The sequence below is a fragment of the Hemiscyllium ocellatum genome, chromosome 6, assembly GCF_020745735.1.
Source record: "Hemiscyllium ocellatum isolate sHemOce1 chromosome 6, sHemOce1.pat.X.cur, whole genome shotgun sequence".
Lineage (NCBI taxonomy): Eukaryota > Metazoa > Chordata > Chondrichthyes > Orectolobiformes > Hemiscylliidae > Hemiscyllium > Hemiscyllium ocellatum.
The window spans coordinates 77,704,091-77,721,076 of record NC_083406.1 but is presented as its reverse complement, the minus strand read 5'-3'; the positions used below and the strand labels follow the sequence as shown (position 1 = coordinate 77,721,076).

The 16,986-nt window shown below is 42.0% G+C and overlaps 1 protein-coding gene across 3 annotated transcripts in view; it reads left to right on the top strand.

Annotated features, from left to right (window-relative positions):
* Positions 1-16,986, top strand: part of gucy1a2 (guanylate cyclase 1, soluble, alpha 2) — a 255,242-nt gene that overhangs the window by 94,724 nt on the left and 143,532 nt on the right. For all 3 annotated transcript variants that reach the window (XM_060826682.1, XM_060826683.1, XM_060826681.1), the window contains one exon: positions 5,854-6,572. In XM_060826682.1, the coding sequence (XP_060682665.1) occupies positions 5,854-6,572 (719 nt within the window). The remainder of the gene's footprint in view (positions 1-5,853; positions 6,573-16,986) is intronic.

The following is a 16,986-nucleotide window of genomic DNA, read 5'->3' as shown; positions in this document are numbered from 1 at the left end:
GATAGGGTTTCCTCTCCCGAGGGGTCTCGGATTTGCCTGGACGATTATGGTTGATCAGTCGGTTAAGTGGTGCACCTGGAATGTCAACGGGAGTAATTCACCAGTCAAAAGGAAGAAAATATTACCAAATCTCAAGAAAGAAAGAGTTGATATAGCTCACCTACAGGAGACACACGTGTTGGATAAAGAACACTTGAAATTACAACAGGGTGGATTTGATCAGGCATTTTTTTCTTCTTTTAGCTCAAAAAGCAGGGGAGTTGTTATTCTTATTGGGAAGAATTTCCCTTTCAAAATCCTAAATCAGATAAAAGACGAATCTGGACAATATATTCTGATTAATGCCCTTATAAATGGAGAGGAATATGGGATTTTAAATTTGTGCTGCCCCTCCGGCACACCCCTTTAAATTTATAACGGAAGCCTTCTCAAAATTGATGGCTCTCGGTGCCCATCATATAAATATAGGGGGAGACTTTAATTGTATTATGGATCCGGAAATAGATAGGATTCCCAAGAGTACTGCAGGAGTATCTCCTAGATCTAGACAATTGGTGGATCTGAACAAAGAATTAGGATTAGTAGGGCAGAGATTTTTCTTTTTACTCCAATCCACATAAATGTCATACCAGAATTGATATGTTTTTTGCCCCCTCAATTTTTTAAAATTCCGTATCATCCTGTAAAATAGGTAGTATAGCAATTTCCGATCACGCTGCTGTTTATATGGAAATCAAGGCGAGGAACAATGGGACATCCCCTCGGCATTGGCATATGGACCCCTTCCTGATGAAAGATAGTAAATTTGTAAAGTACTTCTCTCAAGAATTTAAAACTATTTTAGAAATTAATTTAGGTACGGCTAGCAACCCATCAATGATGTGGGAAACCATCAAAGCTTGCGCGCGAGATTTGATCATCTCCTACTCAGCGACCCAGAAAAAATTAAAGGGAGAATAACAGCATCTGCTCGAAGCTCGCTTAAAAGCAGCTGAAACAGCATACGTTGATAGACCTTCTATTATCAAATTGCAAAGGATTACGGCCCTTAGGACAGCTCTAAACACCACGGCTAAGCGGGAAATATTTGCAAAACAAAGATTATATGAATTTGGTGACAAACCGGGTAGATACTTAGCATTTCTTGCAAAGAAAGAAAAGGCCCCTCAAACTATCACGTCTATCAAGGAAAGTACGGATATTTTGACTCATGATCATAAAAGGATTAATACAATCTTTAGAAAATTTTATTCTGATTTATATAAATTGCAAGATTGTGAAGACAGGACTAGGAGGATGCAATCATTTTTAAAAAATTTGTCCTTTCCGGACCTAACTCCGGAACAGGTATCGGTCTTAAATGCTCCCCTAACAGTCCAAGAAATACTTGACGCAATCAGGCAACTTCAGAGCGGTAAGGCACCGGGCCCAGATGGTTTTCAAGTTGAATTCTATAAAGAATTTACAGGAATATTGGCTGGTCCACTTATGGATATGTATAACTATGCATACAGTCAGGGCTGTCTCCTGCCTTCGTTGAAAGAGGCAAATATCTCTCTTATCCTTAAAAAAGGAAAGGATCCAGAAGATTGTGCATCATACAGACCAATATCCTTGTTAAATGCAGATTTTAAAATCCTTTCTAAAATGTTAGCATTGAGACTAGAAAGGGTACTGCCATATATTATAAAGGAGGATCAGACGGGGTTTATTAAGGGCCATAGATCATCCAATAATATTAGAAGGGTTTTGAATATGATTCAAGCCTACCATCAGGGAAAGATACCAGGAGTAGTAGTCTCATTAGACACGGAAAAGGCATTTGATAGGGTTGAATGGTCACATTTGTTTTACATATTGGAAAGGTTTGGTGTTGGAAAGGTGTTTACCAAATGGGTCTCAACATTGTATAGTGATCCCAAAGCAGTTGTGGTTACCAATGGATTAGTGTGGATAGGGGCTGCCATCAGGGATGTCCTCTCTCGCCATTGTTATTTACGCTAATAATTGAACTACTAGCAGAAGCTATACGGGCTGATCCTAATATAATGGCCCTGAGGATTGGTACAGGTAAACATAAAATTACCCTTTATGCAGATGATGTTCTTCTATTCCTCAGTAATCCTTTGATGTCCGTACCTCGCTTAATCCAAGTTATTAATGCATTCTCAGGTTATAAAATTAATTTCTCAAAATTGGAGGCTATGCCAATGGGTGGCCTTGCTATGATACCCCACTTAGTGGACGGATCCCACTTTCCCTTTCGGTGGTCCCTGGAGGGTTTCTTATATTTAGGCATTTTTATTACCCCAGTATTTGGTCAGTTATACAAGGCTAATTTTGTGCATTTACTGGAAAGGATAAGGCAGGACCTCCAGCAATGGGGAGACCTTCCAATTTCCTGGTTGGGTAGAATAGCACTAATTAAAATGAATGTCCTGCCCCGTCTCCTATACCCTATGAGAATGCTTCCGGTGATGCTGCCGAGGCTGGCACTACGTAAATTATATGGCTGGCTGGGTTCCTTTATCTGGAATCATAGACAGCCCCTCGTTAAGCTGAAGAAGCTACAGCTTCCACAGGCAAGGGGAGGATTGGACTTCCCAGATTTTAGGAAATATCAATTAAGTTCCCTATTAAGTTACATAGCTAATTGGGTCTTGTCTGACCCGCAATCAATCTGGCTGGACATCGAGGCTTCTCAAGTAAAATGTCCACTTATTAACCTTTTATTTTCAGACAAGAGGAGAATCATTACAGATCACTGTAAAAACCCTGTAATACTAAACACAATTAAAGCTTGGTATATAATGCAGCAAAATGAGGGCAACTCACATAAAACATCCCCCTATGTGCCAATTTCAACTGGGGCTTACAGATGCCACTTTTAAACTCTGGAGATCCAGGGGTATCTCATGTCTACGAGACCTATTTAAAGAAGGGGTCCTGATGTCTTTTGAACAGCTGCGTCAGAAATTCGGATTACCTAATGAAGACCTCCTTCGATACTTCCAAATTCGAGATTATATACAAAAGAAGACTACGTTATTAGATAGTCTTTATAAATCAGATAGAGAATGTAGAGTGCTACGACCAATGGGGGTATCTTCCGTCAGTACTATTTATCATTTACTACATGATGAAATATCGGGAGATATGGACAATCTGCTTAAAACATGAGATCAGGATTTGGGACTAGAAATCTCTATAGAAACGTGGAATGAGATTTGGGAAAACGCCAGAAGAATCACCATCTGCAACAGAACTCAGGCTATCCAGCTGAAGATACTTCATAGGGCCCATAAAGCACCGGATCGATTGGCAAAATTTAAGACAGGAGCATCTCCAATGTGTCCCAAATGTAAAATAGAGGTGGGCACTCTTGTACATTGTCTATGGACCTGTCATAAGATCTGTAGATACTGGACTAAAGTAGCAAATACCCTGACAGAAATTTTAGGAACGGAAATTAAAGTGGACCCTGTATTTCTCCTTTTGGGCTTTTCGGACTTACCCTCCCTGGATATGCACGGGAAGAGATTATTTTCTATTCTCTCTTTCTGTGCAAGGAAAAATATTTTGGTAAACTGGATGGCTGAGGGCCCCCCTGGACTTTCAAATTGGCACAGATTAATTGTGGAATGTATTCCCCTTGACTTCCTTACAAATATGGTGCACCGAAAGACCGAATTATTTCATAAAATATGGCAGCCCTTCTTGAATTAGATAAGTACAGATATTTCAGCTATCCTAACAAGGGCTTTTAATTAATTGAGATTATGAACCTGGCTGGTCCGGGACCCCTTGGGAGAGGAATCCCGCACGAATACGGGTTTTGTTACATTTGATGTTAACGCATTCCGAGCATGTATCTCACTATCCAATTTCTGTGTTATCTGTCGGTTTTTTTTTCTTTCTCTTATTTGAATAATGTTAGAGACTTAATTATACACTCTGGTTAGTTGTCGGTTAGTTTAGTAGTTAGTTGAGTTTTGTTTTTTTTCTCGGTATTTTTCTTTTGTTAAATTTTGGTTATTATTTATTTAAGATTTAATTGTATATCAATGTTTGTACTTGAGAGTTTTGTTTAATTTTGTAAATTTGTAAAAATGTTAAATTTCTAATAAAAATATCTATATATATAGAAAAAGGTTATAAGAGATAGGATTTATAATCATCTAGAGAAGAATAAGTTTCTCTTTTCTTGTCTTTTTCTTCCCTTTGGAAAAACTGGAGTTGAACTTCCATTCACTCCTCAACCTCAACAGAATATCATCTGACTCTGATGTTTCATGACCCAGAATATCCAGTCTCCCTTATATTTTCTCTAAACGCATGTACCATGCAATTAATTAAGCAATTATATCTGCCAGGCAATGCTACCTCCAGTTTACTCACCAAATCATTCAATCCTCTCTTTGAAGACTGCCAGGAAGAAATTTGCACCTGCAGGATACGTTTGCCATTTCCAGTGTTATATCTTAAATTCACTATTGAACCCAATGTTTTCCTTCACCTATGATTTACTAATATCACACAATTACTTGCTGACTCTGTTTCAAATTAATCCTGGAAAAGAACAAAACACAAACAGATAAACAATTATTAACCATTGGCATATAATCCTCGTGGTCAAAGCTTCAACCCCTTACATATACCCATTTACTGACATACACCAACAAATGCAGACAGGAAAACATATGGCTGTTGTGAGCATAGAGAAAGAATGGCAAGGCAGTTCAGTAGTTAATGTTTATAGGATTTTACTGTTATGATTCTTCTGCTTGCACTTCCTTCTCTGGAAGCTTTTACTTGTTTGGAGGAGGAACAGGGTGATTGATTTACAACAGCTAAATGAGAAACAAACTGGTTTTCTATAGGCTTTGAGTCTCTTTTCACTGTAGAGAATAGAAATAGCTCCTGAGCCCGTGGAGATCTGATGGCTTTTTCCTGTCTCGCTCAACAATTTAGGAATGTAAACTACCTGGGAACTAATCATATGACAGATAGAAAACCTTTGTCATTGATAACTGGTCACTAGTCCACAGTACTCAAGGTCTGGTCATCAGACTAAGAGAAATTTATAGTTTGAGCATCATTTCCTTGATTCTGCTTTTGGTTATAGATTTAAATATTTTGTGTACTTTGATTAGACTTGCCACTTTCAACACTATCCAGTTATTTTGATATAATTCAGTACATTTTCACATCCATTTCCTCTGAGTACAGCTATTCGAACCTATGGTTTTAAATATAACTTGCCTATTCACTTATTCTGTTAGGAAAGATGATCTGGTTGATTCATACAGGAATTATTTGACTGCGAAAACAAACAGATGTTAAACTGGTTGGTACATGTGTTTAAATGGCATTTCACTTACTTGATTTGGCTTTGAACCTGGTTTGGAATCATTGTGTTAATACTTTCCACCTGCCAGGACAAAGTGTTAATGTGAATTAATTTTGGTTGTGTCAATATGATACCACAACTTGTTTAACCACCAAATTCATGGGAAATGGGAAGAATTGAGCTTTTGCAGGAGTAGGGGCTAATTTAAGTTACTTTATTGGACTAGGTATTTTGAGGTGAAGTATAGCTGATTATGCAATCTCAGTATCAAATACAGGTCATGTGCAGTAAAATGTAAGTTTGAGCACTGCTGTCCAGCACTGACATTTAATAAAAATAAGATCCTTTCCTTAAAACAGAAGAGATTATAAAATTAGTTTGCAAGGTTGGTAATGTGTGGCATTGAGTTATGTTCACCAGTACACACATTATTCTGACATATCACGATACAAAAGTGGCATTATTTTATATCATCATTATTAAAGCTCTCTGTCCTTTTTCAGGTTTGGAGATTGAAGAACTGCAAGGAAAATTTGGTGAGGAATTGTTCTGCATTTGTTTTGAAGAAAATGAAAGAGTCCTGCGAGCAGTTGGAAGTACACTGCAGGACTTTTTTGTTGGGTTTAATGCTTTGCTGGAACATGCAAGAACATCTAATAGCAAACATGATGGATTTGAATCCCCTTCTTTCCTATGCAAAGATTCAACTGATGGTACTCTGATGCTTCAATACTTTCATCCACACAAAATTGTTGGATTTGCAATGCCTGGATTGATCAAAGCTGCAGCACAGAAGATCTATCAGCTGGAAGTTGCTGTGGAGCAGGTGCTCAATGTCCCTGAAAAGTTATCCTCAGATGGCACAGACCGGAGTAATTGTCTTACTTTCATTATCAAAGTATATGATGATACAGCTAATATGAAAATACTTCCACAGGGTTTAACGCATTCTCCATCTGATCTAAAGATAAGCATTATCACTTTCTGCAGAACTTTCCCATTCCACTTCATGTTTGACCCAAGTATGTTGATCCTTCAACTTGGAGAAGGACTCAGGAAACAACTGAAATCTGAAGCTCACAAGGTTCTGAGATTTCAGGATTGCTTTGAGATTATTTCTCCAAAGATTTGCTGCAGTTTTCAAAAGATTCTGTCAAAGCTGGTCACACCATTTGTCATTCGCGCCAAGCCAGATGGAAGTGGACTAGGAGATCATGACAAAGTAAGTGCAAGATATTGGATTTCAACAAGACTGTCACGAGCAAGTGCAATTCCTGAATTGGGAAGATTAAAAGAAAGTCTAGCTCCTTGGTAATCCTAAAAAATCTTGCTTTTCACAGATACATGGATTAACATTAGGCATTTGTGATGGATAAATAATTTTTTTTCTTTGGTTCATAGGTAAATCTCTTGGCTGTCTTGACATTTTTGTGTGTATTTGTTTTGTGCTTCACAGCTGAATAATGGTCTCAGTTCTGATGGTTGTTCAATTATTTTATTTTTACATCAGTCAAGAGCTGGCAGAGGAACACCATCTTTTGCTCTTAGGTATCTTGCTGTGGGGAGTTTGTATTTGAAATGTTTTGCTGCAGAGTCAAGGTCTGTGCAGATGGCATCTATAACAGGTCATATTAGTCACTTCTGCAAGGTTATAAACTGCATCTTTGTGCTATGATTGGTTTGCATTTTTGATATGTAGGATCTTTCTCTAAGTAATTGTATAATTTGTACAGTAAAACATAAAACAAAGAACATTATAACGCAGTACAGGCCCCCTTTGTCCCTGGATGTTGTGGCAACCTGTGGAAATAAGGAATAAACATTCTATTGAGGGTAAATATAAACATTCTTAGGGACAGAAAGCAGCCATTAGGCCTTTTATTTTTATCTGCCTTTCAACGTATTGCTAATTTAGACACCTTAACTAAACTATTTCCATGGAAAAGTGCAGCAGGTCAGGCAGCATCCAAGGAGCAGGAGAATCGACGTTTCGTGCATGAGCCCTTCTTCAGGCATGAGGAAAGTGTGCCAAGCAGGCTAAGATAAAAAGTAGGGAGGAGGGACTTGGGGGAGGGGCGTTGGAAATGCGATAGGTGAAAGGAGGTAAAGGTGAGGGTGATAGGCCGGAGTGGGGGTGGGGGCGGAGAGGTCAGGAAGAAGATTGCAGGTTAGGAAGGTGGTGCTGAGTTTGAGAGTTGGGACTGAGACAAGGTGGGGGTAGGGGAAATGAGGAAACTGGAGAAATCTGAGTTCATCCCTTATGGTTGGAGGGTTCCTAGCCGGAAGATGAGGCGCTCTTCCTCCAGCCATCGTGTTGCTATGTTCTGGCGATGGAGGAGTCCAAGGACATGCATGTCCTCGGTGGAGTGGGAGAGGGAGTTGAAGTGTTGGGCCACGGGATGGTTGGGTTGGTTGGTCCGGGTGTCCCAGAGGTGTTCTCTGAAACGTTCCGCAAGTAGGCAGCCTGTCTCCCCAATATAGAGGAGGCCACATCGGGTGCAGCGGATGCAGTAAATGATGTGTGTGGAGGTGCAAGTGAATTTGTGGTGGATATGGAAGGATCCCTTGGGGGCCTTGGAAGGAAGTAAGGGGGGGGGAGGTGTGGGCGCAAGTTTTGCATTTCTTGCGGTTGCAGGGGAAAGTGCCAGGAGTGGGGGTTGTGTTAGTGGGGGTTGTGGACCTGATGAGGGAGTCACGGAGGGAGTGGTCTTTTCTGAACGCTGATGGGAGGGGAGGGAAATATATCCCTGGTGGTGGGGTCGGTTTGGAGGTGGTGGAAATGACGACGGATGATACGATGTATATGGAGGTTGGTGGGGTGGTAGGTGAGGACCAGTGGGGTTCTGTCCTGGTGGCGATTGGAGGGGCGGGGCTCATGGGCGGAGGGGCAGGAAGAGGAGGAGATGCGGTGGAGAGCATCGTCGATCACATCTGGGGGGAAATTGCTGTCTTTGAAGAAGGAGGCCATCTGGGTTGTATGGTATTGGAACTGGTCCTCCTGGGAGCAGATGCAGCGGAGGCGAAGGAATTGGGAATATGGGATGGTGTTTTTACAGGGGGCAGGGTGGGAGGAGGTGTAGTCCAGGTAGCCTGCTCCTGCCATTCAGGGATTCTCCCATCCACTGCCTCCAACCTCATAGTCCCACAACCCCGCACCGCCCGTTTCTACCTCCTGCCCAAAATCCTCAAACCTGACTGCCCCGGCCGACCCATTGTCTCAGCCTGCTCGTGCCCCACCGAACTCATCTCTGCATCTCGACACGGTCCTGTCCCCCTTAGTCCAAGAACTCCCCACCTATGTTCGGGACTCCACCCATGCCCTCCACCTCCTCTATGATTTTCGCTTCCCTGGTCCCCAACACCTTATCTTCACCATGGACATCTAGTCCCTGTACACCTCCATTCCCCATCACGAAGGACTCAAAGCACTCCGCTTCTTCCTTTCCCACCGTACCAACCAGTATCCTTCCACTGACACCCTCCTTCGACTGACTGAACTGGTGCTCACTCTGAACAACTCTTTCCAATCCTTCCACTTCCTCCAAACCAAAGGAGTAGCCATGGGCACCCGCATGGGCCCCAGCTATGCCTGCCTCTTCGTAGGATATGTGGAACGGTCCATCTTTCGCAGCTACACCAGCACCACCCCCCCCCACCTTTTCCTCTGCTACATCGATGACTGTATCGGTGCTGTCTCGTGCTACCACAAGAATGTTGAATAGTTCATCCACTTTACCAACACCTTCCACCCCGACCTCAAATTTACCTGGACTATCTCAGACTCCTCCCTCCCCTTCCATTTCTATCTCGGGCGACCGAATCAACACGGACATTTACTACAAACAGACCGACTCCCATAGCTACCTAGACTACACCACCTCCCACCCTGCCCCCTGTAAAAACGCCATCCCATATTCCCAATTCCTTTGTCTCCGCCGCATCTGCTCCCAGGAGGACCAGTTCCAATACCGAACAACCCAGATGGCCTCCTTCTTCAAAGACCGCAATTTCCCCCCAGACGTGATCAACGATGCTCTCCAATTCCCTCTCCTCTGCCCTTGAGCCCTGCCCCTCCAATCATCACCAGGACAGAACCCCACTGGTCCTCACCTAACACCCCACCAACCTCCATATACATCGTATCATCTGTCGTCATTTCCGTCACCTCCAAACAGACCCCACCACCAGGACAGAACCCCACTGGTCCTCACCTAACACCCCACCAACCTCCATATACATCGTATCATCTGTCATCATTTCCGCCACCTCCAAACAGACCCCACCACCAGGGATACATTTCCCTCCCCTCCCCTATGAGCGTTCCGAAAAGACCATTCCCTCTGTGATTTCCTCGTCAGGTCCACAACCCCACCAACCCAACCTCCGCTCCCAGCACCTTCCCCTGCAATCGCAAGAAATGCAAAACTTGCACCCACACCTCCCCTCCCCTTACTTCCCTCCAAGGCCCCAAGCCTTCCATATCCGCTACAAATTCACCTGCACCTCCACACACATCATTTACTGCATCTGCTGGACCCAATGTGGCCTTCTCTATATTGGGGAGACAGGCCGCCTACTTGCGGAACATTTCAGAGAACACCTCTGGGACACCCGGACCAACCAACCCAACCATCCCGTGGCCCAACACTTCAACTCCCTCTCCCACTCTACCAAGGACATGCAGGTCCTTGGACTCCTCCATCGCCAGACCATAGCAACACGACAGCTGGAGGAAGAGCGCTTCATCTTCCGCCTAGGAACCCTCCAACCACAAGGGATGAACTCAGATTTCTCCAGTTTCCTCATTTCCCCTACCCCACCTTGTCTCAGTCCCAACCCTCGAACTCAGTACCACCTTCCTAACCTGCAATCTTCTTCCTGACCTCTCCGCCCCCACCCCCACTCCAGCCTATCACCCTCACCTTAACCTCCTTCCACCTATCGCAATTCTAACGCCCCCCACCCCCAAGTCCCTCCTCCCTACCTTTTATCTTAGCCTGCTTGGCACACTCCCCTCATTCCTGAAGAAGGGCTCATGCCCGAAATGTTGATTCTCCTGCTCCTTGGATGCTGCCTGACCAGCTGCGTTTTTCCAGCAACACATTTTCCGCTCTGATCTCCAGCATTTGCAGTCCTCACTTTCTCCTGAACTATTTCCATAATTGATTGTATAATGCTTAAGTTGTATACTGACAGGACAGCAAGTTGGGTCCACCAGATAGTTCAGAGCTTGTTTATGAATATTGTTATCACGTGTTCCCTGCCCAGTTTGAACTGGCACAGGAGTGAGATGATAGGGTTTATGCAGAATGTAATAAAAGAGTAACCTTTTTACAATGATAGGATTGAATATTGTCGCAACTTCTTTCTTTCAACTTCTCAAATTCTTTTGAGATTTTTTCAGCCTCTTTACAGACCATGGTAGTGGTAGTGGCGAGCATTTGACACTGTATATGGTGGCAGGAGAAATGTGAATTATAGTTAATGGGAAGGAAAAATGAATAAAATACATTTAGGCAAGAAGTCTGCAGGCAAGTGATGGAATGAGACAGCTCTGGCCCCTGTTAGATGATTGGTAAAATGGGAACGATCAATATGAGGAAGAGTATCTTACTTGCAATTCCATGACAAATGTCCAGAAGATTGTAATGCACCAAATCTGTCTGGCTTTGGCAGCTGTAATCCATTCTATCTTCTGTCACGTATTATCAGCTACTGGAGAGGAGTGCACTGTAAGGTAAAACAACTCAATATCTGCATACTGGTACATGGTCCAACACTGTGCACCCCACAGTGTTGCCTGGCAATCGGTTTCGCCATTACAATTTATTCAAATTTTTGCATCACAAGACACAGACGGGAATGTCCATGGAGCCCATCTTAATTAATCCATACTGAAAGATAGTAATGACTCAATTTAGATGTGGTTGGCAATTCATAATTGTAGTTCTGAGAAGGGAATCCATTAAACATTTCACAAGCACTTAGATGATTAAGTTCCTACTGACTTCTTCATCCCATAGCCTATCGAATGGAACACGATATGATTGTGTTTTTGACATTATTAATTTCCAGGTCATTTCAGAATTAGCTACAGCAAAGGACCAGTTTTGTGTAATCTTTAAAAATTCTGTTAACATGAGATGGTCAGCATAACACAACAAAATTGCAAGGATGCTTGCTTTCGGACCCTTGAGTATTGAGCACACGGACGTTAGTTAACAAGATACATTCAGCCATTTAACAATTGAGGTGAAATACAAACATTGCTAGTTTTGCTATTGACCTTCAGAAAACCAAACAGTGTGGAAGCATTGATTTTGAAAACCTAGCACCATTTTGCGAAAATATCACTTTATGCTTATAAAATATTGTTTAGCCTATAAACATTACAAACTTTCCTGACCTCCCATCAATTTCTTCTCAAACATTTTTAAATGTGTCTTGCAAACATCTTGAGGGTATCATTTTATCAATTTACTGAACTTGATTCTGTCGATTTAATTTATAACTTCATGTGCAATCACAGCCTGTCCCACCAACAGTCTGCCAATTATGGAGGTGAATGACTCAGATATTTTTTATTGAGTTCTGAGTTCAGTTGAAAAAAAGTGAGCAGAGGGTAGTGATATTTAAATGCAGCACACCCCATCTAAGACCAAAGAGCAGTGTGTTGGGGAGTGGACAGTGTGGCTGAGATTACAGAGGGTGTGGAAATCTGGGCAGCAGTGACCCAGACTATGTTTGAAGGAGCATTTCTTTTAGCAACTCGAAAAATTAGTGCTTTGGCTCAATCCCATCTGGAACTCCGATCTGCTCTTGGAGTGACAGTGCTAAAGATGAGTTATAAATTATAACTGTGTTCATGGACAAGGATGGCAGCAGTAACAAGAAGTCACATACCTCTGAAAAGCAGTCATATTGGACTCAGCATTAAGTTTGTTTCTTTCTCTGAAAATATTGCCAGACCTGCTGAGTTTCTCCAGCGCTTGGGATGCTGAAAGTCTGAAATGAAAACATGGCTTTTATTTGTGTACAAAACTGTAGTTTCCTTGATGTTCAATGTTCCAGTCATTGCTGAATTTCACACCTTCCCCTTGACCCATACTACATCACCAGTAATATCTTTGTGGAGGTACATTGACAAGCAGCTTAACTGAACTAGCCATATAAATACTGTGGCTGCAAGATCAGGCTAAGGTTGGGAATACTACAGTAAGTAATTCCACTCTTGACTTCTTGAAGCTTGCTCACCCTGTGCAGGATACATATTAGGCATGTATTAAAACACACTGCACTTGCCTTGATGATTTTGCAGCTCCAAGAACTTTCAAGAAGTTTGATACCAACTAGGATAAAGCTACTAGCATTGAAGGACACCCTGTCCACTGCTGATGTACAGTAGTTGTAATGTGTGTTGATGTGATGTCTGTACATCTTTTAAGGAAACCTATAAACTATAGTCAAACACTAATGATGCACTCATCCCATAATTTGTTAATCAGACTGATGCAGCAGTGATTGAAGTCAAATGTACTATACTTTGCTCCAAATAAACATTATTTGCAAATGATCTTGCCTTAAAAAAACCCCACACTATTATTTCACCAATCCTTATGAGATTGATGCATTTATATCAAAAAGGAAAACAAATGTGTCAATGAATACCATCTACAAGATGCAGTGCCAAGTCTCATTCAACATTATCTTTACCAGCTGGGACAACAGCATCCCCCGCAGGTTGCCTTTCAAACTCCTACACCATGCTCATTGTACCATATTGATAGGCCTCTGATTCTAGGTCAGAAATCAAGGATTTCTTTCCTGACCGCATTCCATATGCATGTGTACCAGATGAACTGCAGTGAGTCAAGAAACCAATTCACCACCATCTTTCAGGGCAATTAGAAATTGGTAACAATTGCTTGCCTTCTAACAATATTCATGCTATCAATTGTTTAAGAAATTCTGGTCTGCTGCAATTCCACTTGAAGACTGCATTTGAAAATTTTGGGACACACTTTATCCATATAATTCTGAAGGACTTTTGGCTTCATTTATTTTACTTTGAGTCACCATTATGCTAGATAATTCCACTTCTTCATCTCCTCCTATCAGCCATCCATTCCTTTTCCAATAATGTTGTTTTCAATTATTTCACCATCACATCTGGGCCTTCCTCTATTCCTGGCACTCATATCTCTATTCACTCACCTCTCCATACTTCCTCACCCTCTCCATAATAGGTGACCAAATAAATTTATTCTGTGCTACTTTCTTTGATGTTCCTACAATCTTTGTTGACCACTTGATAATATTGATTCCGGATAAAATTCCTTTCTTCTCACTCCACACACATCATTTACTGTATCTGCTGCACCCGATGTGGTCTCCTCTACATTGGGGAGACAGGCCACCTACTTGCAGAACATTTCAGAAAACACCTCTGGGACACCCGGAGCAACCAACGCTACCGCCCCATGGCTGAACACTTTAACTTCTCCTCCCACTCCACCAAGGACATGCAGATCCTTGGCCTCCTCCATCGCCAGACCTTGGCCACACAACGCCTGGAGGAAGAGCGCCTCATCTTCCGCCTCGGAACCCTTCAACCACATGGATGAATGTAGATTTCTCCAGCTTCCTCATTTCCCCTCTCCCCACCTTATCTCAGTCCCAACCCCCCGGATTCAGCACCGCCCTCTTGACCTGCAAACTTCTTCCCGACCTCTCAGCCCCCACCCCCTCTCCAGTCTATCACTCTCACCCTCATCCCCCTCTCCTTCCACCTATCATATTCTCAGCACCTCCCCCCCCGGCCCCCCCACCTTTTAACTCAGCCCGCTTGGCACACCAGCCTCATTCCTGAAGAAGGGCTTATGCCCGAAACGTCGATTCTCCCGCTCCTCGGATGCTGCCTGGCCTGCTATGTTTTTCCAGCACCACATTTTTCAACTTTCTTCTCACTCTGCATATCATGCATATCTGCATCTCAATAGAATAGGGTGATTTTTCCCTTTTTTAAAAAAATGCTGCTAAAGTTTTGTGGATAACCTGATGGTCTTGTGGATTCTTCTTTCATTGAAGAGGATTTTATCACATATACTGGACTCCATTTCTTCAAATTATTCCAACGAGGTCTAAACTGTTGCTTAAATTCCCATTTCTACTCTTCAATTTTTTTGTACCGCAGATACTTAAAACTGAGCAACATTTCTAAGTCTTTACACATTCACTCTGATCCTCATCCTCAAGCTCAAACTGAAAGTCCATTTATGGGGTATTTGATTTACTGCTTTTAAACTCCTATTTTGCAGGGCCTGTTTTCTTATTCACAGTTATGTTTTCTTCATCCCTACCACATACCTTAATGTCACTCTGTAAATATAATTGAATATGGCACTTCCTGTCTCACTTTATCAGTTACAGTAACTGTCACAAATCAGGAAAATGAAGGGGCTCAGTGCTGATTCTTTGAGCAATCTTTGGCATTGACACTCTCTCTTTTCTCATACTACTCTGTACTCTTAAGTCTTGTAAAAGTAATTGAATTAACAGTCAAAGATTTGAAGAAACTGCTTAACAATTGAAAGCGGGGCTCAAAAGAAGATTTTTAAAAATGCAGAAAGGAATGCAAAGAAAATGATTGCTAAACAAAGATCCCATAGAAAATAGCTGAAAATGTGTTGCTGGAAAAGTGCAGCAGGTCAGGCAGCATCCAAAGAGCAGGAGAATCGACGTTTCGGGCATGAGCCCTTCTTCAGGAACGAAACATCGATTCTCCTGCTCTTTGGATGCTGCCTGACCTGCTGCGCTTTTCCAACAACACATTTTCAGCTCTGATCTCCAGCATCTGCAGTCCTCACTTTCTCCTCCCATAGAAAATAGCCATGGAAGAAATATAAATGTCTAGATACCAAAGTAGGGCAAAAAGCTAACTTCAGAGAAGCAGTTGCTAGAAATAAATTAACAAAAGATGAGGGAAATCTTAACACATTCAAGAATGTAGATCATGTAAATATTTTTAATCAACCTACTCAGGTGTGTAATGAAACACTATTGGATCAACAATCCCAACAGCATGACTGTAAGGCATTTTGGTCATAATATTCAAAGGCAAGTAAGTCTGAATTGCAAAGTCTACTAAAGAATTAAATTCCCAACATATTGAATTTACAAAATAGAGTCATAGAATCATAGTGATGTACAGCATCAAACAGACCCTTCGGTCCAACCTGACCATGCCGACCATTTATCCCAATCCAATCTAGTCCCACCTGCCAGCACTAGGCCAATATATCCATACCCATCCAAATGCCTTTTAAATGTTGCAATTGTATCAGCCTCCACCACTTCCTCTGGCAGCCCATTCCATACACGTACCACCCTCTGCATGAAAAAGTTGCCCCTTAGCTCTCATTTATATCTTTCCCCTCTTACCCTAAGCCGATGCCCTCCAGTTCTGGACTCCTTGACCCCAGGGAAAAGACTTTGCCTATTTACCCTATCCATACCCCTCATAATTTTGTAAACCTCTATAAGGTCACCCCTCAACCACCGACGCTCCAGGGAAAACAGCCCCAGTCTGTTCAGCCTCTCCCTATTGCTCAAATCCTCCAACCCTGGCAACATCCTTGTAAATCTTTTCTGAACCCTTTCAAGTTTCACAACATCTTTCCAATAGGAAGGAGACCAGAATTGCATGCAATATTCCAACAGTGGCCTAACTAATGTCCTGTACAGCTGCAACATAACCTCCCAACTCCTGTACTCAATATTCTGACCAATAATGGAAACCATACCAAATGCCTTCTTCACTATCCTATCTACCTGCAACTCCACTTTCAAGGGGCTATGAACCTGCACTCCAAAGTCTCTTTGTTCAGCAACACTCCCTGGGACCTTACCATTAAGTGTGTAAGTCCTGCTAAGATTTTCTTTCCCAAAATGCAGCACCTCACTTTTATCTGAATACTGGCAATATCATTTTTGTTTTAAGACAATGGATAGGAACATTAAGATTACATTCATAGACTAGAGCTGACATATTACAGGGGTCCAAGGGAAGAAGTCTGAAAATGTGAGTTGTGATGTCTTCAAAATAACATCTGCTTATTGACTAATGTTCACAAAACATATAGGGATGTTAAGTCTCATTTTTAGCTTCTAGTTTTAATGAGTATAGAGAGGTATAGACAAGTTAAGTGAGTGGGCAGGTTGAATATAATGTCGGAAAATGTGAGGATGTGCACTTTGGCAAGGAGAATAGAAGTGCTGAGTGTTATTTAAATGGATAAAGATTGCAGAAAGCTTTGACAGAGAGATTTGGGTGTCCTACTACATGAATCACAAAAAACTAGCATCCAAGTTTAGCAAGTAATCGGGAAAGCAAATGGAATGTTAACTTTTATTTCAAAGGGAGTGGAGCACAAAGGATTATGCTAAAACTATTTAAGGCCCTAGTCAGGTGGCAGCTTGAATACTGAGTAACTCTGGCCCCCTTTTTCAATGGAAAGATATTGTGGTATTAGAGACATTTCAGAGAAGGTTAACTTGGTTGAATCCAAATGTGGAGAATTTTTGTTACATATAGAGGTTGAGTAGGTTGGACTTTTCTAAACCCAGAGTAGTTAAGG